This window comes from Triturus cristatus, chromosome 11 (genome assembly GCF_964204655.1).
Source record: "Triturus cristatus chromosome 11, aTriCri1.1, whole genome shotgun sequence".
Lineage (NCBI taxonomy): Eukaryota > Metazoa > Chordata > Amphibia > Caudata > Salamandridae > Triturus > Triturus cristatus.
This window is the reverse complement of record NC_140594.1, coordinates 1,147,555,560-1,147,582,001: the sequence shown is the minus strand read 5'-3', so window position 1 is coordinate 1,147,582,001 and position 26,442 is coordinate 1,147,555,560. Positions and strand designations below refer to the sequence as shown.

The 26,442-nt window shown below is 42.3% G+C and overlaps 1 protein-coding gene across 1 annotated transcript in view; it reads right to left on the bottom strand.

Annotated features, from left to right (window-relative positions):
* The window catches only part of LOC146788612 (uncharacterized), a 459,070-nt gene that overhangs the window by 253,001 nt on the left and 179,627 nt on the right, over nt 1–26,442 (bottom strand). Inside the window, exon 3 of the mRNA XM_085633182.1 lies at nt 10,679–10,765. Coding sequence (XP_085489308.1) covers nt 10,679–10,765 — 87 coding nt within the window. The remainder of the gene's footprint in view (nt 1–10,678; nt 10,766–26,442) is intronic.

Below are 26,442 nucleotides of genomic sequence, written 5' to 3'. Positions count from 1 at the left end.
CCTTGAGGTGTCTTATGAGTCGCTGTCCTACTTTATCCGTGTGTTTTGGGATAGGAAACAATTGCGTTTCTACTGACCAGATAGCATATGCTGCGATGATGTTATCTTCTGCTTCTTGGATGTGCAGTAGGTTTGAGTTAAAATCTCCAGTGAGAATAATTTCCCAAGTAGGCTGTCCTGAACGGAATTTCGTGACAGTTGCAATAAGTTTGTTGAATAGATCCTTTATTGTTTTTATTTTCGGTTGTGCGTAGATATTAATTAAAATGATCGTGCTTACCCCCGAGTGTGTGCTCAGCTCCATTTTTATTATTTGCATAGCTAATGTGGATGTTGACAATTGAGTTGAGGAGATTTTTATTGCTGTCGAGATGTAGACAGCAAGGCCCCCCATTGCTCTTCCATTTTGTTGTGTTCGTATAGCATTAACATGGTGACCTCTCCTGCCTGGGACCTCAACCGGGGTCGATAACCAGGTTTCTTGTAACGCAATTATTTCATAACTGTCCCAGTTCTCAGTGGTCCCTTTATCATGTAGGATTCCTCTTGCTCCTGCGATGTTCCACAACAGAATTTTGATTAGAGAAGAATAATCTATTGGGTGCATAGTGCTAGCACGTCATTCTCCTTTCCAGACGGTAGTGGGTGATCTTCGATGTACTGTTTTGGGCTGACTCTGTTCTTGTATATTTGTACCGTCTGCACCTTTGGCACCTCGTAATACTGAAGAGATTAGGTTTGTGGTTGGATTATTGGTTTGAGACGTGCTTAACAGTAAAAAAGGTGATGGATAGCGTTTTATTGCTGGAGTGGAAAGTGATATTCCCCATTCTTCAAATGTTATGAATTCTTTTAAGATGTCTGTTACTATGTCTTCATTCCTCCATATTTCTAAAGTATTTTCCTTTCCTGTACTCTCTCCAGTATTAACAAATTCTATTGCCAATAAATCTGTGGTTTTGAGGTATTGTAATGTTGGAATTACTTCCATTAGGCGCATGATGTTCCCTCTATTTAAATAGTCTATTTATCAGGACTCAAAGAGGTACCGCTGACAAGGTACCTTAGATGTAGCAAAGCGTCAACAGTATGGTTCGTCAGTTCCGATTCAGACAGTCGGGTTGATGCATCAAAGTTGAGCCTCGCATTCGGGTCCCACGTCACCGTCAAACCCTTATGATGCAGGTGCTGCATCATTGTCGACCCTCACAGTTAGGACCTTGAATCAATGCTGCATCATCTTCAAACCCCACAGTTGGGTCCCGTGTTTTCGTTGAGCCACAGAGGGATGTCTTCGTATCTGCACTGTGTTGGCATTGAAGGGCACCGCAACCGTTCCAATTCAAGGGTGACAATGTGTCGATTTTGGAGCAAAACAGCTGCAGAAACCACTTCTGAGGACCAGACTAGAGGGGCATCTCAGGCAAGGAAGGACCCCCCGACGGCAGAGTCCAGCAGCAACAGGGTTGCAGGAATTCTTTGATGGCCGTGAGACTTCAGAAACAGGAGACAAGCTAGCAAGCCATTGGTGTCACTCTAGGTTCAACTGCGAAGGGTCCAGTCCTTGTCCTCAGCAGTGCAGAGTTTAGCAGGTGGCAGGGTAGGTCAGCAAAGCAGTGAAACAGTTCCTTCAGAACAGTCAGTCAAGCAAAATGACAAAAGTTTGAGCACAGCACTCATTACTCCTGGCAGAAGTCTTCACAGATCCAGTAGTGTACTGTCCTTGTAGGGTCAAGGCCCCAGTGCGTATACCCAAATGTGCCTTTGAAGTAAGTGTGACTTCCAAACTGGCCCTTGAAGTGTACAAGTCCTCTTTCATTCCAGCCTTGTCTACCAGGCTATCTGTGGTTGTAATCAGCCCTTTGTGCGGGAAACTTCAGGTGCCTATTCAGGTGTAAGTGTAAGCTTCCTCTCCCTCTTCCTGCCCAGGAAAAGCTATCGGAATGAGATGAATGTAGATGAGTTCTCTATTACACCCACTCTTCCTATGTTGGTGACGGTCTAGAGGGAATGGACAAAGTGTAGCTGTCACCCACCCAGATGTGTATTGAAGACAGGCTGCAGGAACACAGAGCTACGTTAATAGAAGATAAATGCCTACTTCCTAAAAGTAGATTTTCTAAAATAGTAATGTTAAATCCATTTTTACCACTAAAGAGGATTTCACATTACTATTCGAAAGATATGAAACATGATGCAGCTACTCCTTTTTGATCAGGAATTACTGCCTAAAGGTTTATTAAGGAATACGCCATGGCTAGATTATGAGAGGAGTAAGCCTCACAGTAGTGAAAGATAGATTTAGGTTCTTTTATTTTTATTAGCAGGACATGCAAAGCTTAAAGGTGCATGTCCTTCCTTTGACTTACACTGCTCCCTGCCCTATAGGCTACCTAGTGCATACCTTCCGGGGTGACATGTGTAATAAAAGGGGTGTTTAAGGCTAGGCAAGTAGTTTTAAATGCCAAGTCTAAGTGGCAGTAAACTGCACACTCACAACCTGCAATGGCAGGCCCAAGACAGGTTTGAAGGACTACTTGTTTCTGTGACACAATCAGTAGCATTTAGGTTTCAGGTCCTGGGTATATGGTATACCACTTTACAATGGACTTACAAGTAAACTAAATATGTCAATTGTGTATACACCAATGTTACCATGATTAAGGAAGAGAGCTCATGCACTTTAGTACTGGTTAGCATTGGTAAAGTGCTCATAGTCCTAAGGCCAAAAAAAAAGAATTCACCAAAAAGAGGAGAAGGAAGCAAAATGTTTGGGTTGACCCTTCAGAGAGGACCATTTTCCAACAGCCACACATACAGCAAACTTGGCATATTGGCGGCACCTATATAACTCTGTGCAAATCTGAGGAGAACTGAAGCTGTAACGTATCACATACTGTGAAGTAGGCCTGGGCGGTAAATTCTGTGGCATTTGGGTAATTTTGCGTTCCACAAGAACGCGGAGTTGCCAAAAATTCCGCGATCCACGGCTTCGCGGAATTTTTTGCTTGTTCGCGCTTTCGAAATGCATGTTCACAAGATATTTCCCCCGAGCATGCAAACAGCGTTCGTGAACATGAAAAAAACATCGCGAACGGGCGGAACAAGCAATTCCGAGTGCTCGTGGAGATTTTTTGCCGTTTTGCAGAGCTTTGCATAGCACAACTACGCAAATTCCGCCCGCCCCTACTGTGAGGGCATGTTTAAGAAAGCAGGGCCTTACTTTGGACAGGCTTGTGTGGCAGCTTGAGGTGCCTTATCTATTGCAAGGGAACTTCACAGCTATCACTTTGTATATAGATGAATTGAGCAACAATTTGAGCTTGCACCTGTGAAAAAGTCATCCTTTTTGCCCTGATCGCCCCTTTTTCTGACTGATGCTGGTGGTAACTGACTCTGAATGTGCCCTGCTAATCAGGCCCAGGGCCAGTACTCTGTTTAAAAGTTATATGGTAATTATTGTGATTACAAATTGTTCAGACCACCTCCTTGTACTTTCCCTAGTAGATGGAAGGGGGAAACAGCCTTTACAATGCAGTCGTTACATCGCAACATCCTTTACAGCGCATGTCACTACAACGCAGGCATTACATCGCATGTCATTACAACGCATACCATTACAATGCATAGTACCCCTACACTCTCCAACACTTACCCCACTGTTGCACCTCCTGAAGTTAGAATAGTAATTTTGACCCCTACATTATCCAACACTTACCCTACTATTGCACCCCTGGAGTTAGAATAGTAATTCTTACCCCTACAGTATCCCACACTTACCTTAAAGGCAATGTAATGGGATACGTTGTAATGGTATGCATTGTAAAGGTATGTTGTCGCGGTATGCGATGTAAATGTATGCGTTTAAAAGATGTTGCGATGTAAAAACTGTGTTGTAAAGGCATGCGTTGTAAATGTATGCGTTGTAAATGTATGCGTTGTAACATCATACATTCGATGGTAGGGCATTTAGGTTTAGAGACCCCAGTGGATTCAATGTACTTAGGTGTGTATTGCTGTGGTGTCTGCTGTCCTTTGAAGCCAGCCCTGTCTTGCAGCCTGGTTTTAAAATAAAATGTCCAAATTTGCCTTTGGAATATAAAGTATTTTCAAAGTCTAAAACCACCTTTTTATTACATATACGTCACCTTTAAGGTCTGCTCTAGGTGCCCCAAAGGTAGAATGCCTTTTCAAAAAAATCAGGGACATTATAAAAGAGGTTTTTCATGACCTGGTGAGGGAAAAACTGCCAGTTGTGTTTTTCCTAACTGTAGTGCTGCTAGCTAGCTCTATAGGCTAACATTGGAAGGCTTAAGTACATTTTATAAAGTCTAAGTTTTGACAGGAGTGAGCTAGCAACATAATTCAAAGTATCAAAATAATAGTTAAAATAAACCCAACAACTTGCCAAGGTCGGATTTAATATAACTACTGCAGGAAAGTCGTTTTAGAACGTGCTTTCAGAAGTTACCCAAACCAGCATTGTAGCAGCCTCTTCTGATTTGCCAGCCTTTGATAGCATGAGCCAAGGTGCTCCCTGATTAGGTGTGAAGATGCCTGGGGTTAAAAAATAGAAACAATTGTTAGAAGGAGATCTGCGTCAGATGCAAGGACAGGAATGGGGCTGGGTGGTCAAACTTGTCTTTAAAGGGAGAATCACAGAAAGCATAGGACCAGGCCCAACCCTACTTCCTGCATCCCAGGTAGGCCTGGGCTAAATTTCCGTTCCGCTCGCGGAAATTGCGATAATTTGACATATTCGCGTTCCGCGGAGAGTGCGAAAATGTCAAAATTTCCGCATTCCGCAGCTTAGCGATAATTTGTTTCTTGCTCGCGCTGTAAAATAATACATTCTCGCGCGCGCGCGATCGCCTTACCTGAATCCCCGCGTTCGCCGACAAGTTTTCCCGATCCGGTCGCGTTCTCCACGAGATGTTGGATTGTTGGTAGCCATTTGCGCTGTCTCGCGACAGTTCGCGCCCGCAATGACGTCATGCGTCGCGCGATCACGTCTTTCTTCTCGCGATCATGCACCGCGAGAAGAGTGAAAACAAGATGGCTGCGCCCGTGAGCAACCGCATAGGTAAGTTGGCGAGCCGCGACCACGCAGAAAATACAGAGAACGGGCGGGAAAAAAACTTCCGCATCTTCGCGATATTTCCGCATGTTTGCGGAGATTTTTAACATTTTCGCGATAATTTGCGAAAGTCGCTTTCGCAAATTCCGCCCACCCCTAATCCCAGGCCAGATGGGAACCACTCTAATTAGATTAGAACAGGGGCTGGAAGGGAAGTGTCGGGAAAATGTAGCCACATGGGTTGAACTCCAAGGAGAGAATTTCTCCATTTTGATTTTTTGTAGAGAAGTGCATTCTGGGACAGGAATATGCCACACTTCCCAGGAAGTGGTCATACGAGAGGGTGGCAGCTTGAACCTCATGGTTGGGGTGACCCCCTCTTGCCAGCACAGATCTGGAATAAAAATGGGATAGTTGCACGACACCTCATTTCCCTGCTTGGAAACATCTGGAGAAGGACTACCCAGCTGAATTCTTGGACTGCACAACAAATAGGTCTGCACTTAGAAGGACTTCACCTGCTGCACTCTCAAGGCTTCACAAAAGAGGACTTTGCCTGTCTTAAAAGGTCAAGGACTGGATTCCCTGATCAGCACAGAAAGAAAACAACTGGAAGAAGTCACATGCTTCAAGTGCCACAGTACAAACCCTTCTGACCAGATTTACTTTACGTGGACGGACCAGGTGCATTGTGGGAATTGTAGTCCCCAAACCACAAGAGGAAAATCAGAGCTTATGGATCCTTGGCTGGTGTTGTGGACCTTTCAAGATCCTCACAGGGCCTTTTTGAAGAAGTTCTTAAGGTTTGGGAACCTTTGAAATTTTTGGGGGAAAAAGCTACATTAGACGAGCAACCTCAATGACGAGAGTCAAACCGGGGATGTCGAACCACAACTCAGTCTGACAGTGCAGGTTTGCTCCGCTGAAAGCTCCAGTGATCTTCAATGTCGACAATGAAGACAGGTCTCCAGGATTCACCAACGCATGGCACTGCAGCAGGTGATCATCGTCGAACTGAAATTCGGATTAACAAAGTCGATCGCTCAACATCGAGAGGAAAAGCTCCAAAAAAGTGACTAAGAGCAAAAGGTAAAAACTTGACAAGCCCCAGCCACTCAGCGTATCCGGTTGTCCTTGAAACTTTGACTTGATACTGATTCAGCGCGACCAGATTGCTGCAGTTGGCACTTTTCACTTTTAGACTCTTGAAAGCACATTTTTACATTTAATCTATAAAAATTCATATCTCTGTTTCCCTGCATTGGATTTTTGTCATTTCGGTGTCATTATAAAGATAAACATATTCCCTATTTTTATGAATTGGTTTTGTACTTTTATTATGTTTTGTGTCTTACTTGTTTACTGTTTTTGTGAAATGAAATGCTTTACACACCTGTATTCGAAAGTTAAGTCTGACTACTCGTCAACCAAGCTACCAAGGGTTTAGGAAGGATTCATTTATTGAGACTTGACTGGACCTTATTTGTAATTATGGTGTTATTACTAGTTGTAGGTAATTAAGTACGCCCACTAATAAACCACCTTCCAACAGACCTCTCAATAGTACACACCCCAAGCAGACCTTTGACAACAATTAAAGCCCAGGAATTAGGCAGTCTCCAAACCTACAGTCAGCACTGGCCACTTGGTTAACTCTTTATTCTACTTCCATCCACACAGCTCCCCACAATATTGAAACCTCAGTAGTTACCTCTGATTCCATTATTTAAAACAACTGTGACCACTCTTTACTCAAGGCTGCCATTATTTGGATCACTGTTTCAGTAAAAATGAAAGGGGCTTATTGTATTCTGGAATTCCTAACAGCAAGAAGTTCATACCATGTTTGACTTCACCCATTTAAAACTGGCTGTAGTGGGATTTAGAAAGCACACTGGCACAATCAGAAAAAAATTGCAGCCTCTTTGCAACATCGGGCATCATTTTATTGGTGAAATTAAAAGGCATTGAAAAGTTCACTTATGGTACCCGTTGCTGCTACTGGATTTCAGCAGTACGTCCATGACCCCGTCATCTCCTGCTGGTTCTGGAAGACAATGCCTTATATAATTATCCTGATGCTCCTCAACTTCATCCACACAATAGACAGCAGGCTCAAAATTACTCACTGGTGAGGCATGTGCCTTGCCAATGTAGTGAGTGGTTTTGTGCTTGGCGACTGGAGCATAGAGGTCCTCAAGCATCCAAGCAGCTCATTTATTCAGCACTCTTTGCTGAAAACAACAGGGTCTACACACTCTCTTCAACCTGCAGCTTTGGAAACAGTTGGAAACAGTTAATTTTAGCTCTTGTGAAGTGGAGTGGATTTCAAAATGCAAGGAAAATGTGCTGGACAGTAGCTGACACTCTGCAAGCTTGAATCAGCCTCTAAAATGGGCCACCTTCCCCTCTGGGCCCCTGCGTAGGGCAAAATATGAAACGTGTAACTAGGCCCTATGTTTTTTTGTTATGGCTCAGTCTCTCTGAAGTTCTTCTCCTTTAAAAGCCAGACAAAACATACAAATCCATTGAAAAGTTACTGTGGGAATAGAGATTGCCATTTGTGGTTGCCATTACATCAAATGCAGGTTCCATACACTAGTCAAAACCGGGAGCCTTTGATTATCACCTTCACAATTTTCTCAGTCCAAAATAGAGTCACTGTCAGTAAGCCTGAGTGTCTCTTTCCCTTTCCAAGATTTGCCAATATTTCAAATACGAATATTTAGGTCAAAACAAACAGCACTGGTATAAAAGGCTGTTCAACACATTCTTGTCCACTGTGCGCTGGTCAAGGTTTCTTGCAGCAGCCCGAATGACGACACCGGGCACAGCATCGCAGGCTCGCAGCTCCTCGGAACCGATGCATCCCTAGGTGTGCGCTGCATCTCTGATGCCGAAATTTGCATCACAAGCTGTATTCATGAGATCCTAGATGATAATGTAACTGGTCCTTGCACTGCATCCTCGCTGTGTCTCAGAACCATTGCATAGCTACAGTTGCGTTGTGCATCTAAGACTCGGATCCACGCAATGCAATGGGATTTAAGGTAGTTTGTTCAGGGGGCCTCACTGGGCCCCTATATCTGGCCCATGCTCCAACATGTTTGGCTTGAATTTGTGACTTTGTCCCAGTCCGGTGTGACCAGATATCCCTGGTTGGCGTGTTGTGCTTTAAGGCACTATTCTACAGTTTATTCTTTAAAAATTCCTAACTTCTGTTCTACTAATTGTGTCCTTCACACCTAACATGGGCTTCAATTGGAATTCCATAGAGCATATTATCAAGCCCATTATCGCTGTTTTAGCGGCAGTTTTCTGCCGCTAAAGCGGTGATAATTTTATCGCCTGTCTTGATAATATGCCCCAATGTTCCTTTGATCAAGAACGAGAATGCTGGTTAGAGCTGTTGGTGGGAAACTTGTGCAATAAACTGAAGCCTTGGTTTTGGTATCACCCTCAGGGCATTTAGAGACTCTCTGTTTTGATATATTTGATGCTCCACCATTTTTCATCAGTTTGGGTAAATCATGGTTATGGAAACACAATCCACAGATTGATTGGGTCGAGAGACTATCTGTTACTCGTCTCCGTATTGCCAGCGGCAGCACTGCTTTTCAACCAAGATTTAAAAGAAATATTGAATAGCAGAAGTTGAAAGCACACTATCATGATATTGAAGACCAGTGCTCAGAAAATGGATCAGAGCAATTAACTCCTCACATATTTCTGGAATGTCCAAATGAAAAAACACTCCTTTGCCATGGTTACTGTCAGGCATGGAATGTTGTCTTGAGAGCAGAAAAGTAAAAGAGCAAGTTTAAAAAAAAAACATCGCATGGCGGTGGCGATCCGCACGACATAATCCCCTGCCTGCCTCCCATTTCCCCCTGCCATATCAGTATGGTGGGGGTACCATGGCAGATGGGAAGACCGTCCGCTGCTTTTCCGCCCAGTCGACGCATGCGGGCGGGGAGCAGCCCAATTCCGCCACGGAAAGGCATATGGGAATCACATTTGGGGGCCCGTTGCGGCCCCCTGGAAGTTGGGGGGGGTGGGGGTGCACATGGGGGGTACCTATGTAAATATGGTCCCCTTTCACGCAGTACTCTATATCAAAGGGGCGTTCTGTGGGTGTTGCTGTGGGTGTTCCCACGCGACATTCATAGAACTATGATGCATTCCCAGATTTATACGTTTTATAAAGCTGGCAAGGCGCCAGATTGTAACGCCTCCCCAGGAAAGGTGTAAGGGAGGCACAACGTGGAGAAATACCTTTATTTCTCATTGTTTTTCCTTTTTCTATCTGTGCTGCATTCTGTAGCACACATAGACAGAGGAAAACACCTTTCATGATAATGTTTGTTCAGGAAGGTTTCCCTTCCTGCACAAAAACAATCACCCTTACAAGGCAGACACCCTTACGCCATGGCGCAAGGGTGACTGTGTTGGTGCATGGCAGCCCATTGTGTGCCAGCGCAGGGGAAAAGGATAGAAATTCACCGTATCTGAAAGATATGGCGCATTAATTTCTGCCATTTTCTTTTGATGCAGGTCCGCGCAGCTAGATTCCTTGCGGCGCTGCCCTGCGCCGAAACCTCGTAAATGAGACCCGTATTCACAAACTGATCTGGGGGACAGAAGAGAGTGAAACTTATGCAGGACTGTTCAAATCCCATTCTTAGGGATAGGGTGTGCAGAATGATCTAGTAGTCAAGGGTATTGAAAGCTGCTGAGAGACCAAGCAATACCAAGAGGCTTGCATCCCCTTCATCTAGCACTTTACTGGAAGATCTAGTATCTGCATAGTGGCTGTATATAGATAGATAGATAGATAGATAGATAGATAGATAGATAGATAGATAGATAGATAGATAGATAGATAGACAGACAGACAGACAGACAGACAGACAGACAGACAGACAGACAGACAGACAGACAGACAGACAGATTTGTAATTTCACTGGAAATACATTATTAAAGTAGGTTGGTAGGTAGGTAGTCAGGGAGATACCACTTCTTTCGATTCCTTAGTCTTTATACATTCTATCCAGGTACCTAGGCGAGGCTCCACTGTGTCTTACCAAAGAAGGGAGGGCAGAACGCTATCCTTGTGCGCACACAGTTCCCTGTTGATGTCCATCCGATAATGTCTGAGCAGTGAAATTAATGTTACCATGGCTGTGTCTTTTCTCATCTGCAGACAACGTTAGGCTTTCAGATTCGGCCCCTCTCCTGCCATTAGAGCGTCACTTACCCAATGCAGGACACAGCCCTCCGGGGCATTACACCTTTTGGCAAAACCTAGTGCTGGATTTAGGAGTCTGTTGCCAGCGTTTTTACTGTTAGCCTCGAATATAGACCCAGGAGGCGCGCGCCTGGTGCATGCCGTCCAATATGGCAAGAACGTGTGGCCATCTCACCTCTCAGCAGAGCCTCAGCTCTGCTCCTTTAATGTCCAATCGGATCAGGGAAGTCCCACAACAGTTTTAGACACTTCATCATCCAGCAGAAATTGACAAGGTTCAAGGGCGCAGAACTGCATCTATCGTTTCAGTTACTAAAACAGAACTAGAGCTGAAAGTAATTTATTAAACTTACTTGGAGATGTAGCTTCCAGGCTTGTCACAGAACAGTTTGCCTTCCCTTCGAGCGGTCCTTCGGTGCTTAGATAAAGAATGCACGGTTCTAATAAAAGAAAAACAATCGGTGTGTGTGTGCACATTAGTGGTCGTATCACATAAAGTGAGCACTGGAAGCACTAAGGTAAATCACAGCCTCTGCCACAGTTTCAGACTGATTGGTGTCTTAAGTAGTAAAATGCTGAGCTTGCTAGTTTGACACCTCTGGCAGAGATGGACTGCTGCTTGTCACTGCAGCACTTTACATGCCACGTCACTGCAGCACTTTACATGCCACTTCACTGCAGCACTTTACACGCCACTTCACTGTCACTTTACATGCCACTTCACTGCAGCACTTTACATACCATTTCACTGTCACTTTACATGCCACTTCACTGCAGCACTTTCCATACCACTTCACTGTCACTTTACATGCCACTTCACTGCAGCACTTTACATGCCACTTCACTGCAGCACTTTACATGCCACTCCACTGTCACTTTACATGCCACTTCACTGCAGCACTTTACATGCCACTTCACTGCAGCACTTTACATGCCACTTCACTGTCACTTTACATGCCACTTCACTGCAGCACTTTACATACCACTTCACTGCAGCACTTTACATGCCACTTCACTGTCACTTTACATGCCACTTCACTGCAGCACTTTACATACCACTTCACTGCAGCACTTGACATGCCACTTCACTGTCACTTTACATGCCACTTCACTGCAGCACTTTACATGCCACTTCACTGCAGCACTTTACATGCCACTCCACTGTCACTTTACATGCCACTTCACTGCAGCACTTTACATGCCACTTCACTGCAGCACTTTACATGCCACTTCACTGTCACTTTACATGCCACTTCACTGCAGCACTTTACATACCACTTCACTGCAGCACTTTACAAGCCACTTCACTGTCACTTTACATGCCACTTCACTGCAGCACTTTACATACCACTTCACTGCAGCACTTTACATGCCACTTCACTGTCACTTTACATGCAGCTTCTTGAAAATGTTGCATCGCTTATTGTCATATCTAAAGTTAACAAAAGAATATAACACAATTGCATACACAAAATAACATAAAAGAGCACAACAAATCAGTCAAAACAGAATGTAACACAGTAACCACAGCACACCACAACAAAGTCTCACTGAAATAATGCACTACAAATACACAGTAGCACAAAAATAACAGATTACATCAGCACTACAAAAAAGCCACACAACAAATGTGCTGAAGCATTTTTGTTGCATACTACCACCACCAAAATCCTGTTTTCATAATACAGTGGTAAAATGTGTTTGGAGCAAGCAGCCCCATAACTTACCACCAAGGACATGAAATAGTGCCAGCCATAAATGTTTGGTGATCCAGCTCATGGTCTCCGACACTGTTTAGGACTAACTGGTGCGATATTACATAAAAGTGCCCTGGGGTCGTAGGAGGAGTGTGAGTCAAATGTCTGCATCCCTGGGGCACTCTGGTATTAGCAAAGTGGCTGCAGATGGTTGCACTGCCCCCCTTCTGTAATACAGAGAGTGCGGGTGAGCATGCAGAGCTACCTAAAAGGGGTCATGTCCCTGTGAAAATGTGGGAAATACTTTGCTTCTGCATGTGCACCGTATTGTGGATGCAGGTGCAGAGACAAAGACATTGTAAGGAGGCGCCCTCATTGTCAGAATAGATCCACCCCCTCCTTTTCGTCAAATGGATCTTTCATGGCTGGTACAAGGGTATGCACCCACCCATGGGGTTTGGCACAAATCCCTATCACCTAACATTTGGAGATAGGGATTTGCCTATCCCTCCTTGAAGAAGACATACCAAGAGGAAATATTTTCGTTTCTACTCATTTTTCCAACATTGCATTAAAGCTGCCTTATCAAGCAGACATACAATTGTGAAAAAATATTAAGTGATGGTTTATGAACTGGAAGGGTCCTCTTCCAGTACTAAATCTATGTCTTACAGAATGCACACACCTTTGCACTGTTGCATCGGGGTGTGTTGGCACTTGGCAGCCAAAAGTGTGGCATTGAGGGGGGAGAGAAAAAATGTGCCATGTCCTATTAGATATGGTTCATCTGTTTTATCTGCCATTGACACCAGGAAGCAAAATAACTTTGGTTGCTGTGGTGCATTGCGGCGAATATTAGTAAACCGGGACCTGAACTCCTAATGACATCCGGCACTGAGGCAGAATTCTCCACAAGCCAACAACCAAGTACAAACACCCACTGTCATGGGCTCACTGTTAGAATATCAATATTAAAAGTATCGATGTTCAAAATATCAGTAAAAAATATAGACTACAAAAATATCGACTCCCATATCTACACAGGCAGGTAAAAAAATATTGAATCAAAAATATTGCTGTAAAAAATATAGATGTCAAAAATATCGATTTAAATATATACATAAAATAAAATCATATGTATTAAATATTAATATCAATTTTAACACCAAATTACATTTAATATACAATTTTACAACATATAACAAATAAAATTAATTTAATAAACTACTGCATTTAATTTATTTTAAAACTTTAAAATTATATGCAAATTATATATATATATTACCTACTGGCGGTCGCCAGTAGGTAGTTATAGTTAGGACCCTGTTTCCATAGGAAATCCGCAACATTCTATTTGGAATAACTTTGGCGCCGGTCGACGAATCCTCGCGAAAGTTTCAAAATAGGTGGGGCGCTACGCTCCGCTCCTACCCTGAAAGTCTCGGGGGGATTCGTCAAGCAGGGGCCGAGAAAAAAGGGGGGTCCCAAAACGCGTTTTCCCCATGCATTTTTCCATAGGACCTTTAGACACAGCTACAGCCCGAACGGCTGAACAGAATTACTTGAAATTTGGCAGAGAGGTAGCCATAAGGTCAAGGAAGTGCCTTTTGCAGGTCTGGTGTAAATCTGTTCAGTATTTCCTGAGAAAATAGCATTTAAAAGCATATATATATGTGGGCGGAGCCTAACCACACATCTCATCCTGAGATCTGATTGGCTGTCAGCACTTCATCCAAGAAGTGTTGGCAGCCATCTTGGGACCAATATACATGATAGCACCTCATTAAAAAGCATTGCAGTTAATAGAAGGTTTTAAGACTTTAGTTACATTATAAATCATTTGTTGATGGTACCATACTCATTTTAGGAATTGTGGTATGTTCTAAGGTGATTTCACCATGTGAAAAAGCCTTCTGCTGGGATATCATGATTGAGAGAAAAATATTTTCTCATGCTTTTACCACAGAGGTTTGGAAGGTGATCTATAGGCTAAACTGAGAGCTTATTTTCTGTAAATTCACATTATCTTTCTCAGTCATGTGAGAATGAAGTCTGACATTCTCAGTAAAACATGTACATCCAACAAGGGCAGAGACTGTCAGTTGATTCCTTTGTGTTCTACTGCAGCTTCCCAGAGTGTTCCAAAGAACTACTAGAGCGCTAACAGTCCTACTTATGATAAACGTATGGCACACCTGAAGCCATCTTGCTTGGATTAAAGTGGTAACTCTTAAAACATTTAATTTAAAAAGGAACAAAATGAGGGGGTTCATTTTTCCATAAAAAGTATGATTAGTGCTGCAGAAAGAAAAATTAGGGCACATTTTGAGTGACTTCTCAAATCCTCTTCTATTTCATTAAAAAATTCTGACATGCAGACTGAAACATGCACTTTCAATACCAGCAGCAGTTTTCCCTGGTGAGCAGTAGCTTTACTACAGTGATCTAATGAGCAAAAAGAGTGCTAACATTCTGAATTTACGGCAAATGTGTGACACATCTGAATGCCTTCTTGATGGAATCAAAGTAAAAAACTGAAAGTATTTCCTACTGAGGAGACTGCAGTAAATGAGGAAATTAGGAAACTTCATAACAAATAAGTCTCCCAAGATGGCCACCAGAGACAAAAGAGCCCAAATGTAGCCCAAATATCACCCAGATGTAGCCCAAGTATAGCCCAATGACAGAATGTCCCAGAATGTTCTTAAAAACAACTAGAGCGCTTACTGTCTTCATTATGACAAAAGTATGGCACACCTGAAGCCATCTTGATTGGAATAAACTGGTAACACTTAAAACATTTAATTTAAAAAGGAACACAATGAGGAGGTTCATTTTGCCATAGAAATTATGATTAATGCTGAAGAAAGAAAATGAGGGCACATTTTGAGTGACTTCTCAAATCCTCTTCTATTTCATTAAAAAATTCTGACATGCAGACTGAAACATGCACTTTTAATACCAGGAGCAGACTTCCATGGTGCAGTAGTTTTACTACAGTGATCTAATGAGCAACTAGAGTGCTAACATTCAGAATTTATGGCAAATGTGTGACATATCTGAATACCTTCATGATGGAATCAAAGTAAAAAACTGAAAGCATTTCCTACTGAGGAGACTGCAGTACATGAGGAAATTAGGAAACTTCATAACAAATAAATCTCCCAAGATGGCCACCGGAGACAAAAGAGCCCAAATGTAGCCCAAAATCACCCAGATGTAGCCCAAATATAGCCCAATGACAGAAGTGTGCAAAACACTTATTATTTTGTGTTTTTGCAGTGTTATATAGTGCAGACTTGTCAGGTATTGGAGTGCTTTACATGAGCATTGGTTACATCACACAAGAACAAATTCATTTTGGTTGTAGACATGGGGAGACTAAGTGATTTGACCAGAATCACAGAATGTCGAGCTGAAGCAGAAACTTCAACCTGGTTCCCCAGTTGCAAAGGCTGCAGTTCTGGAAGTAACACCACATCCTCTCCCCTAAGTGCAACATTTAATCAAGTGGTCAACTGGATAAAAAAACATAAAGATAACAAATAATTTAAAAGTGCTTTGTCGCTATTTGAAAACTCAGAAAATATGTCCTTATTTTAGTCTTTTAGAGCACTAACCATAATTTTGATGCCAATAAGACCCTCTCGTATATGTAATTTCTAAAGGAAATGCTCTAGGTATTACAGTTTTGATTACATCAAGATGATGTCAGGCGTTCCACACTTTTGTAATAAATATAGAATGTTAGCAATCTAGTTGTTCATTAGGATACTGTTGAGAGGCAGAGGCCAGGGGCACGGACTCTGAAAATTGAAGGCAGGTAGGAGGGTGCAAAGGCAACAATTTAACCACACTGAGCAGGCAGGAAGGGCCGTGGAAGCACAACAGACTATGGAGGGCAGTGGAAAGGGGGGCAGGGGCAACAAACCAACAATACAGGACTTGCAAGAGAGGCTGTTGGAGGGAAGATCTATTACGGGTCAAGGAAGCTAGGGGCGGTCCCCAGATCCCCGGGAGCCACCACAGAACTGAGCAGGAGAGTGAGTCAGGGACAAAAGGGGCACCTTAATTTGAGCCGGGGTGCCTAGGAACTCTTGCTCCAAAAATGAAGAAAACAGACATATGAGACATGGAATTGGAGGCAGAATACAATGGCAGTTTAATGAGAAGATGCAACTTCAAAGAAACCGCAGAATAGAGACATAAAGTACAAAATACAGAATCCAGATAATCATACAGCTGTCATAATATTCTCTGTATCTCAATTAATGTACTGACAGAGAGAGAGAGAAAACACATCTATAAATGCATCATGAGAAACAAGTTACACCAAGGAAAATGTTACCTAGGAACACTCACGTTTACTCTTAGAGCAAGCATTCCTGCAATTACAATACAAAATCTTTTAAATGCAAAAGTAAAGAGAACAATGGTTAAACATAACATGACATTTCATATAGGTAAAATAGAATAAGATACTTCAAGCAAAGCAGAGCAAGACATTTTAAGCAAAGGAAGACAAGAGCTCCCAGCTCTTGGGGAAAACCTGCACTGCCTGTTAACCTACATACAGACGGCGAGGTAGTCCGTCGATATCTGTGGGTGCTCCTTTTTTATATCATTTTGTGGGCTCCTTTGCACGCTACATCTACCTACGTATGCTACCCAAAAGCTTCGTCTGCAGATTTTACCAGACATTTCGTCATTTACCCACTTAATGCTGACAATGGACTGGGTGAAAAGGTCAGTCTCTCAGGCCAATCGCTTATCGTAAGTTCCATAGAGCAAGCAGAAAATAATGGGTATTGTACGGGAATTCAATATATTCATGTATAAAATCTCCTCAGTTCTCCTAACTTGACGCTCTGCGGTTGCCACTTCCTTAAAAGCGGGAAACCTGCCCAGGAAGCAAGTACCAGTCCAGGATGCAGCCTACTGTATGTCGACAGCTTCAGGGGGATGTTGAACTTTGATACCGAGCACGGAGCACTCGGGTAGGGTGGGGGCTACTAGTTTGGATCAGAAGGCCTCGCAGACCTGCCTTCAGACTGCTATACACTAAAATTGCAGAGCTATGGTCAATTTAACAAAGAGGCCTACATATTGAACAGAAGGGCCTACACAGGGGTTTTATGCTGGCTGAGTGGTAAGGATGTCTCAGGATAATTATATAGCAACACAGGACCCGCTGGTCAATTTAATACGGCCTACAAATGCAGCTGGCAGGGCAAGGACAAGGGTCTCATACTTCAGGTGTGGACAGAACGGGTCAGGGGCCCCCTGTGATACAAAATCTACCCTCCTTCAAGGCTGTGGCAATGTAATAGACCATTGTGGGCAGAAGGAAGAGGCAATGGTAGTACAACCATACATGCCAACAGACCCAATTCAGCCAGGAAACGTCCAATGTTTTTAAGCTCAAATGGGCTTTATTTGATCTGTCTCCTGTCTACAATATCCTCTTTTTCAATGTAACTCAAAGGGGAAAATCAATACCCCAGTTTTTTTTCAAAATCTCCCTCTTACCAAGTTCAAAATGTTCGCAAGTATGGTACATTGGATCATGGAAGGAAATGGGATAGGGACATGGACTTGGATAACAGAGGACAGGAGGGACATGGAGAGGTGCACCAAACTGACCCTGCAGGGCAGGCATCAGGGTTTGCAGCAGCACAATACACCACACAGGGCATGCAGGACGGGAGTGCAGCACAACAATCCATAGAAAGCAAGAGGGAGGGGACAGGACCATGCACATGGACAACAGAGAACAGAGGGGCAAGAGGCAATGGTAGCTAGCTGACCATAATAGACAGACAGGAGAGAAAGCTGCAGCATAACAGACCATAAAGGGCAGGAGGGACGGATCAGGGGCATTACAATGCAACAGACAAGCCAGGAGGGAGGGAGTAGGGCTGGGGGCAAGGGGGCAGGGCAGGAGCAGCAAGATAGCCATGGAGGTCAGGCAGGATGGGCACTAGAAGCAAGACACACCATGAAGAGCAACAGTGAGACTGTGATGGCATACACACAGACCATGGAGGGAAGGTGGGAGGGGGTCAGGGGCAGCTAACTGACCACACAGGGAAGGTGGGAGGGGCCATGGCAGCACAGAAGACCATGCATGGCAAGTGGGAGGGTTAGTGGCAGCACAATGGCTATGATGGGCAAGAAGGAGGGTGGAGGGGCATGCACAAAGGACGATGGAGGATAGAAGGGAGGGTCAGGACCTGTGCACAGACAAGAAAGTTCAGGGGAAGGGACCTCACAACAGACCACACGGGGCAGGCAGGAGGAGCAGTTGCAGCACAACAGACCAGGGAGGGCAGAAGGGTGTGGCAGTACAATGGACCATGTAGGACAGGAGGAAGAGGATAGGGGCATGGCATGTGGACAGGCAGGGTGGAGGTGGCAGGGACAGGTTACAGTCATCTGACAATGCTAGGCAGGTGGGAGGGGAGTGGCAGCTCAACAGAACACTCAGAGTAGATAGGAGTGGCAGGTCCATGGGACATGGTGGGCAAAAAGGATGGAGCAGGGGCATGCACAAAGACATCGGAGGGCAGGGGGAAGGAGAATAGGGGCAGCAAGCTAAGCACAGAGTTTAAGCAGGAGGTCAATGATGGGGCATAGAATTGGGCAATGGAGGGCAGGAGGAGTGGACTGGTACATCATACTAAATTGAGGGCAGTGGCAGCACATCAGACCATGCATGGCAGGAGGGAGGAGGCTAGTCCATGGATTCACACAACAGAGGATAGGGAGGAAGGGGATGGGGCAGCAAGCTAACTGTTCAGAGAAGGCGGGTATTAGGAACTTTATTGTTTTTAAAACATTTTGTCTGTGCGAACTACTTAAAATATGAACAAGTATGCAGCATAATCTCACTTTTATTCAGGAAGAAGAGGACGTTTGTGACTGTGACTCCAGGCTCACTTGGCAGAAACACCCCCTGACCCTCCACCCCCTATCGCAAAATGTAATGCCCGTGAAAAGGGTAGGTGAACACAGTGTTATATAGAACATAGTCCTGAGAGCACGATTGAAAATGAAAACTAGATATAGTGTATGGTATAAACTATGCACCAAAAAGTGTGATATAAGATGAACCTGGCGTGAAATATAATATGCAATACATTGTGCGCAATGACAGATTCATTGGAGAGCGCGAGATAGCACAGGCACTAGCGCGTGCTATGCGATATGCGCCTTGGAGTGTAATATGCACAGGGCAGTGTTGTGTAACCTAACTAGTCTCTAAAGTTGTAATATAAAATATGTGCTGGGGAGTGTAACGTTGCATATGCACTGTGACAAAGATATGGATCCCAGATTGTAATATGTATGGCATAGCACTGTGCGTTATAACATAGGCATCGAGAAAGGCACGTTAGATGGGGCAATATAACCCGTGCGAAGACAAGTGTGGCATGACATATTCACGGGGTGGTGTTACAGTGCACATGGGCTAGAGAGTGTCATAGCATATGCACTAGCTAGTGGAATACAACACAGAGGTGTGTGGCACTCGGCAGGCAATGGTGGGTGTAACACAGCATTGGGCTCTGTCAGGAGCACGCTGTGACTCTCAAGTGATGTTCGTCCCCTTTCCAGAGAGTAAAATAAAAAGTATTACACATCCGGCAGTGGATGTGTGTTTTATTAACCGTGAGGGGGGTTTCTTGCATAGTTTTGGTCTAATTTTTGTCGAATCCCCTTTGAATGGCTTGGTGTGCATGTGTATTAAATGTGCCCGTCAATAGCTACCCATGTTTGTATAAATAAATGACAAGGGTGTCTACCAGGATTAGGCACGGTAGGGCATCAGACATGTCAGAGCTTCACTAGTGGTGTAAATACATTCCACGTGGATTCATTGCATGCATAGTCGCCTTTTAATGAATATCACGCAAATCGTCATGGTGATAGGTACGTACGGTTTGTCCAGCATGTCCTAGGTGTGTCTATAAATATATATTTTTTAAAAATAATAAAAAACAGTGGCCGGCCCTGGGGATTGGGGTCAAAAAAATATAATTAGGAGACTGGCCCTGGGGGATGGGGTCATCAGGGCCAATAAATTAGAATAAGAAGGGGAACCAAACAGCCCCCCTTCTTAAAAAACTAAAATAAATAAAAGACTGGCATCGTGCCGGAGGCCATGCCCCCTCCGTGCAGCACTCTGCAAACGCGCCCCCAACAGGCATCTCCAGTATGCGCCAGGGAGCTGCGCTGCAGCCAGGTGTTCTGAGGCCAAGCCCCTTTTTACACCTCTCTGCAACGCAGCTCTGTGGCGCTTACTGGAGGTACCTAGTGGTCTAGTTTGACCCTAGGGACCCTTAGGATTCAGGGGGACTTAATCTCTCAACTTAGAACAGCCACAGGGCGCGTTTACACAGTGGTGAAGGGAGGGGACGGGGCCTGAGGTGACGTGTGCAAACACGCACTATGGCACGTTTTAAATTGGGGATATAATTTCCCTTCAATACTGAGGGCCCCTGGGGGCTAACTAGCCCACCAAGTGCTTCCAGTAAGCGCCACTGAGCTGCATTGCAGAGAGGTGGTCCAGGCCGTGCCACTTTTTACACCTCTCTGCAACGCAGCTCTGTGGCACTTACTGGAGGTACCTAGTGGGCTAGTTGGACCCTAGGGACCCTCAGGATTCAAATGAACTTAATCTCCCAACTAAAAATGGACACAGGGCGTGTTTACACAGTGGTGAAGGGAGGGGACGGGGCCTGAGTTAACGTGTGCAAAAACGCCCTGTGGCCTGTTTTAAGAGGTAGTTTTAATCCCCATGCCCTATTATACACTAGGGGCTTACAGAGGAGGTCATGCTAATCACAGGGGGACCCCAACGCATAATGTTCCCTAGTGTATGTAGGTGTTTTCACTGTATTCTAAGTGTCTTTTAACATAGCACTGGCTCTAGGACTGGTTAGTCAGACTCAGTTACCACCAGTATCCGTCTGAAAAAGTTGAGGGTACAGGATGATTTTGCAACAAGGCTTCTTTCTGCTCTTCTTTTTGTTCTTTCTGCACGTTATCCTTCTTCCTGCACTTATCTTCGTATTTGAGGACTTCTGTTGCTTCTTTCTGCACTTCTTTTGTTTCTTTCTGTGCATTTTTTCTTCTTTCTTCACATGTCCTATCTCTGTAGGCATAGTTAGAAATTAGCATTTAAAAAACCTTTGAAATTCACAGAAAAAACCATAGGTTTCAGGCACGTTATAGTTAGGAATTAGCATTTAAAAAACCTCAGAAATTCACTGAAAAAACCATAGGTTTCAGGGGTGTTATAGTTAGCTGGACTTTTCACTTGTACAAAACCATTGAAATTCCCCCGTTATAGTTAGTTCAGCTAACTATAACTCGCGCGCCCGCAATGCACTGCTGATGACGTCACATATTACATCACTCATGACATGGTCAGTGACATCACTCATGACATCACTGATGACATCTCAAATGACATCACTGATGACATCACTGATGACATCATCCTTGTGATAGAGTGGCAGACCTCCTCTCACCCTAATATAACCTTTGATACACACATTCAAAAATAGAGACTAAAATTTTCAAAACAATGGACATACCAATACCAGTTACAACAACCTCTTCAGTAATTCTAAGATCCACATACACATCCACTCATTCACCAACAGTCCTATACAGTCACTCATACATGTACTCACTCATCATATGTACTCATACACCTATACATCCTGTTACACAATGCCACTCATCCATAGAGTTACTCACACACATAGTCACTCATGCTAATAAAGAATCAAACATACATTTACTTGCATATACAGTTATACACACACCACCATACTTACTTCTACGGAAACTTACACATACTTAGTCTTTTAAACAATCACTTATAGAAACACATACTTATTCATACAGGAACTCTTTCAATCTCTCACTCTCACATATACTCACTTATATACACCAATAGTCACATATACTAGTTTAAAACATATGTAGTTACTCATAAAGACACTATTGAGACAGTCATTCACTCACTAACACACCCATACACACACTCATCCACCCATACAGTCCTGCACACATGCTGTCTTCAACACATACAAACAGTGAGTCACTCATTCATGCACCTATGCACTACGTAATACCCCCCACCGAACCATGCAGACACTCAGACTGATACTCAAAAAACCAACTAATAACCTATATAGACACCCATGTAGCTACTCACCAACCCATGCAGCCACTTATACACAAAGTGAGAGACTGATACAGATATTTACATATTTAAACATTACTCACTAAGCCATGTATTCACTATGATACACTTAATCAGTCAGTTACACAATCAATTTTTCAAAAACAAATCATCCATTTAGACACTTATATACCCATTTATTCTTCCATCGACCTTGAGATATACATATATAAAACATATTTAATTTTCAGAAAAACACACATTCACTGGATGATGTCATCAGTGATGTCATCAGTGATGTCATTTGAGATGTCATCAGTGATGTCATGAGTGATGTCACTGACCATGTCATGAGTGATGTAATATGTGACGTCATCAGCAGTGCATTGCGGGCGCGCGAGTTATAGTTAGCTGAACTAACTATAACGGGGGAATTTCAATGGTTTTGTACAAGTGAAAAGTCCAGCTAACTATAACACCCCTGAAACCTATGGTTTTTTCAGTGAATATATATATATATATATATATACAAACACACATAATTTAAAATATAAAATAATTCTAGAAAAAGTTAACATATTAAACTATAAAAAATATGTAAACTTAAAAAGCCCAATACAATCAGTGCAACAGTAGGGGGGAAAGTGTTGGATAGCAAAATAATGAAATTTACTATTCTGACTCCAATGACTGCAACAATAGGGAAAGTGTTGGATAGCGGAGGGGTGAAAATTACTATTTCCACTCCAAAAAGTGCAACAGTAGGGAAAGTGTTGGATAACGGAGGGGTTAAAAATTACTATTCACACTCCAGTGAGAGCAACAGTAGCTAAAGTGTCGGATAGCAGAGGAGAAAAAATTACTATTCCCACTCCAGTGAGTGCAACAGTAGGGAAAGTGTTGGATAGCGAAGGGGTAAAAATTACTATTCCCACCCCAGTAAGAGCAACAGTAGGGAAAGTGTTGGCTAGAGGAGGGGTACAAATTACTATTCCAACTTCACTGAGTGCAACAGTAGGATAAGTGTTGGATAGTGGACAGGTAAAAATTTGTATTGCCACTCCAGTGAGTGCAACAGTAGAGAAAGTGCTGGCTAGCAGAGGATTAAAAATTACTATTCCACCTCCAGTGAGTGCAACAGTAGGGAAAGTGTTGGATAGCAGAGGGGTATAATTTACTATTCCCACTCTAGTGAGAGCAACAGTAGGGAAAGTGTTGGATAGCGGAGGGGCAAAAATTACTATTCCCACTCCAAAGAGTGCAACAGTAGGGAAAATGTTGGCTAGCGGAGGGGTAAAAATTAGTATTCTCACTCCACTGAATGCAAAAGTAGGATAAGTGTGGAAGAGCAGAGGGGTAAAAAAGTGTATTTACACTCCAGTGAGTGCAACAATAGGGAAAGTTTTGGATAGCAGAGGGGTGAAAATTACTATTCGAACTCCAGTGAGAGCAAAAGTAGGGAAAGTGCAGGATAGCGGAGAGATAAAATGTACTATTCCCACTCCGGTGAGTACAACAGTAGGGAAAGTGCTGTATAGGGGAGGGGTAAAAATTACTATTCCCACTCCAGTGACTGCAACAGTAGGAAAACTGTTGGATACCAGAGAAAAACATTATTATTCATTCTCAAACACTTAAAAGAATAAAAAATAAAAAATAAAAATATATATATATTTTTTAAATTTGTTAATTACTAATCGAAATTAATAAACAATATTTAAAAATAAAAACAAAAAATATTAAACATATACAAAGAACACATATAATAGTAATTGCATAGAACAAAAACCTCCAAATATTATATAAAATAAAATAATGAATACATTTACAGAAAAATAATTCTTTTAAACCAGAAAATATTTACAAACAAAAAAATTAATTAAAACATAAATGTATTTATTTTATTTCCTACCCTATAACACCACACCAATAACAAAACACTTCAACATTTTTATTTACATTTATTTACATAATTAGCATAATTAATAATCAATTAAAATAATATTATTAATACAAAAACTAATAAAAATTAATTGACCACACACTTTAACACTATAATATCCACAGAACACACCCAAATTAAACTATAAAATGATAAAGAATTAAAATTTTTTTTTTTAAATTAAAAACTATTACTCTTAAAAACTAATAATTCAATAATTTACATTTATTTAATACCCACACTTTACCCCTTTAAAAGTAAAAACAACACACAATTACCCAAAATAAATATCAAATAATTAACATTAATTAACAACTATATATTAATTAATTAAACACAAATTACTTCCCATCTCTTACTCCTATAAATACCACAACAAACACCTAAAATTAATTACACAATTACCATACTTAATTAACAATTAATTAATTAAAATTAAATAACAACCAATTATTAATACATCCCTTAATAATAAATTACTTCCCACCCTTTACACCTATAAAAACCACAACACTCACCTAAAATTAATTACACAATTACCATAATTAATTACCAATTAATTCATTGAAATTGATTAACAACCCATTATTAATTGATTACTAATAAATTACTTTACACATTTAACAGTATAACATTCACAAACATAAACTCACACCTTAAGTGAGTTTACAATCTTTTCCTATTCACAAGGGTATCTTACAAATAGTATCCATTATGACTGGGACTCCACACATAAAAAGATAGGTCTGTTCTATAATTTGTATTCCGCCAGAGTGATGGAGATGCCACCTGCCTAATTTAGAAATTTCTACGAAGCTGCCAGTCATTTTGAAAGGATTGCCAAGAACTGAGATCACAGCAGTTCCTGTCAATGCTTTAAACAGCTTGCATCAAAAACAAAAAATGTCAAAGCAGCATTTTCTAGTTGAAAATAAAAAAGATAATGCCCCACTCACATGGGAGTCATCTCCCATGGTTCTTTTTTCTTTTACTGTCCCTGACTGCCAGGGTTTGCCTAGTGGTGACGGACAGTGAATCAATGGCTATATGTTATGTTATGTTATGTTATGTTACCTAGTTTTATATAGCGCTCAGCTGCCCCAGCAAAGGGGCGTCCCGGCGCTTCTTGAACAAACAAACTGGCAGACAACGATTCAAAGAAAAGAAACCAAAACAAGGCTAAACAAGGTAACATCGCCATTGCGACTGAGTTCCCTCTCTGCAAACATGTAAATCGGGCTTTAACTCAGAAGGAAAATCTTCAATGAGGACACACCTGGTTTTCACTCCAACGTGGTCTGCCTAAAATTGCATCTAGGTCCCGATCTATCACGACCATTGACCTTCATGGGTACTTTGTGCTTTTTGGTGCTATTTCTGCTTAGAACTTTAAACAATTCCTATCTTGGGTTTCCCTTATTGGATGTTTGTCTTTTTCGGTGTCATTTTGTTTATTACAGTGTACTCTATTTGTCTAATTCTGTTTGGGATTTTATTGCTTTGAATGTTGACTTTATTACTTTTTTGGTACAGCGCAATTACTTTTCACATTGCTCTAAGTTATGCCTGTCTGCTGTGTGCCATAGCTTACAGGGCATTGAGCTCAGGGTAATTTAGCGGTTCCCCCTGATGAGGGTTGTGATTATTTCTTGAGGTGGGTAGTTACCCACCCCAAATAATAATCCAGTTTCCTACAGTAGCACAGAAAAAAATGGATAAAGGAAATCTGGGTTTATCAAATTTTGGAAAAGAGTGTTACTCAAAATTCAGTACCCATCTCCTTATAATCTACAACAGATTGCGATACCTGCTAATGGTTTCCATGTATATCTCCTCATTGATGGTCCCTACTCCTCAGCTCTAGATGTTTCCAGCCCGGATAACACCACATTCCCTTCATTCTCTGGGGAGTTTGTGAATATTTTAGGATCATACTTAAGCATTCTAATGGCTTCCGTTTGTACAGAATCCAACTTTCTTGATCATTGAAATGCCTGGTAGATTGAAGTACCATCAAGTTCTTTGTGACCCTTTCATGAATGGTGCTGATATAGTCATGGATAAAATAGGATAAAATCTGGATTTGACCTTAGAATTACTGCCACCTGATAAATCAATATCAACACATACTGTAGTAAAGCCTCTCTTTCATCTCTGTTACCATCCATCTCACCACCATTTTCTAGTTCTACCAAGGTTATCAAACGGAAAACATTGCCAATACATAAATCATTTTTTAGCCTCATGTGTTGCCACAATACTGCTATGTTGTTCAGAATC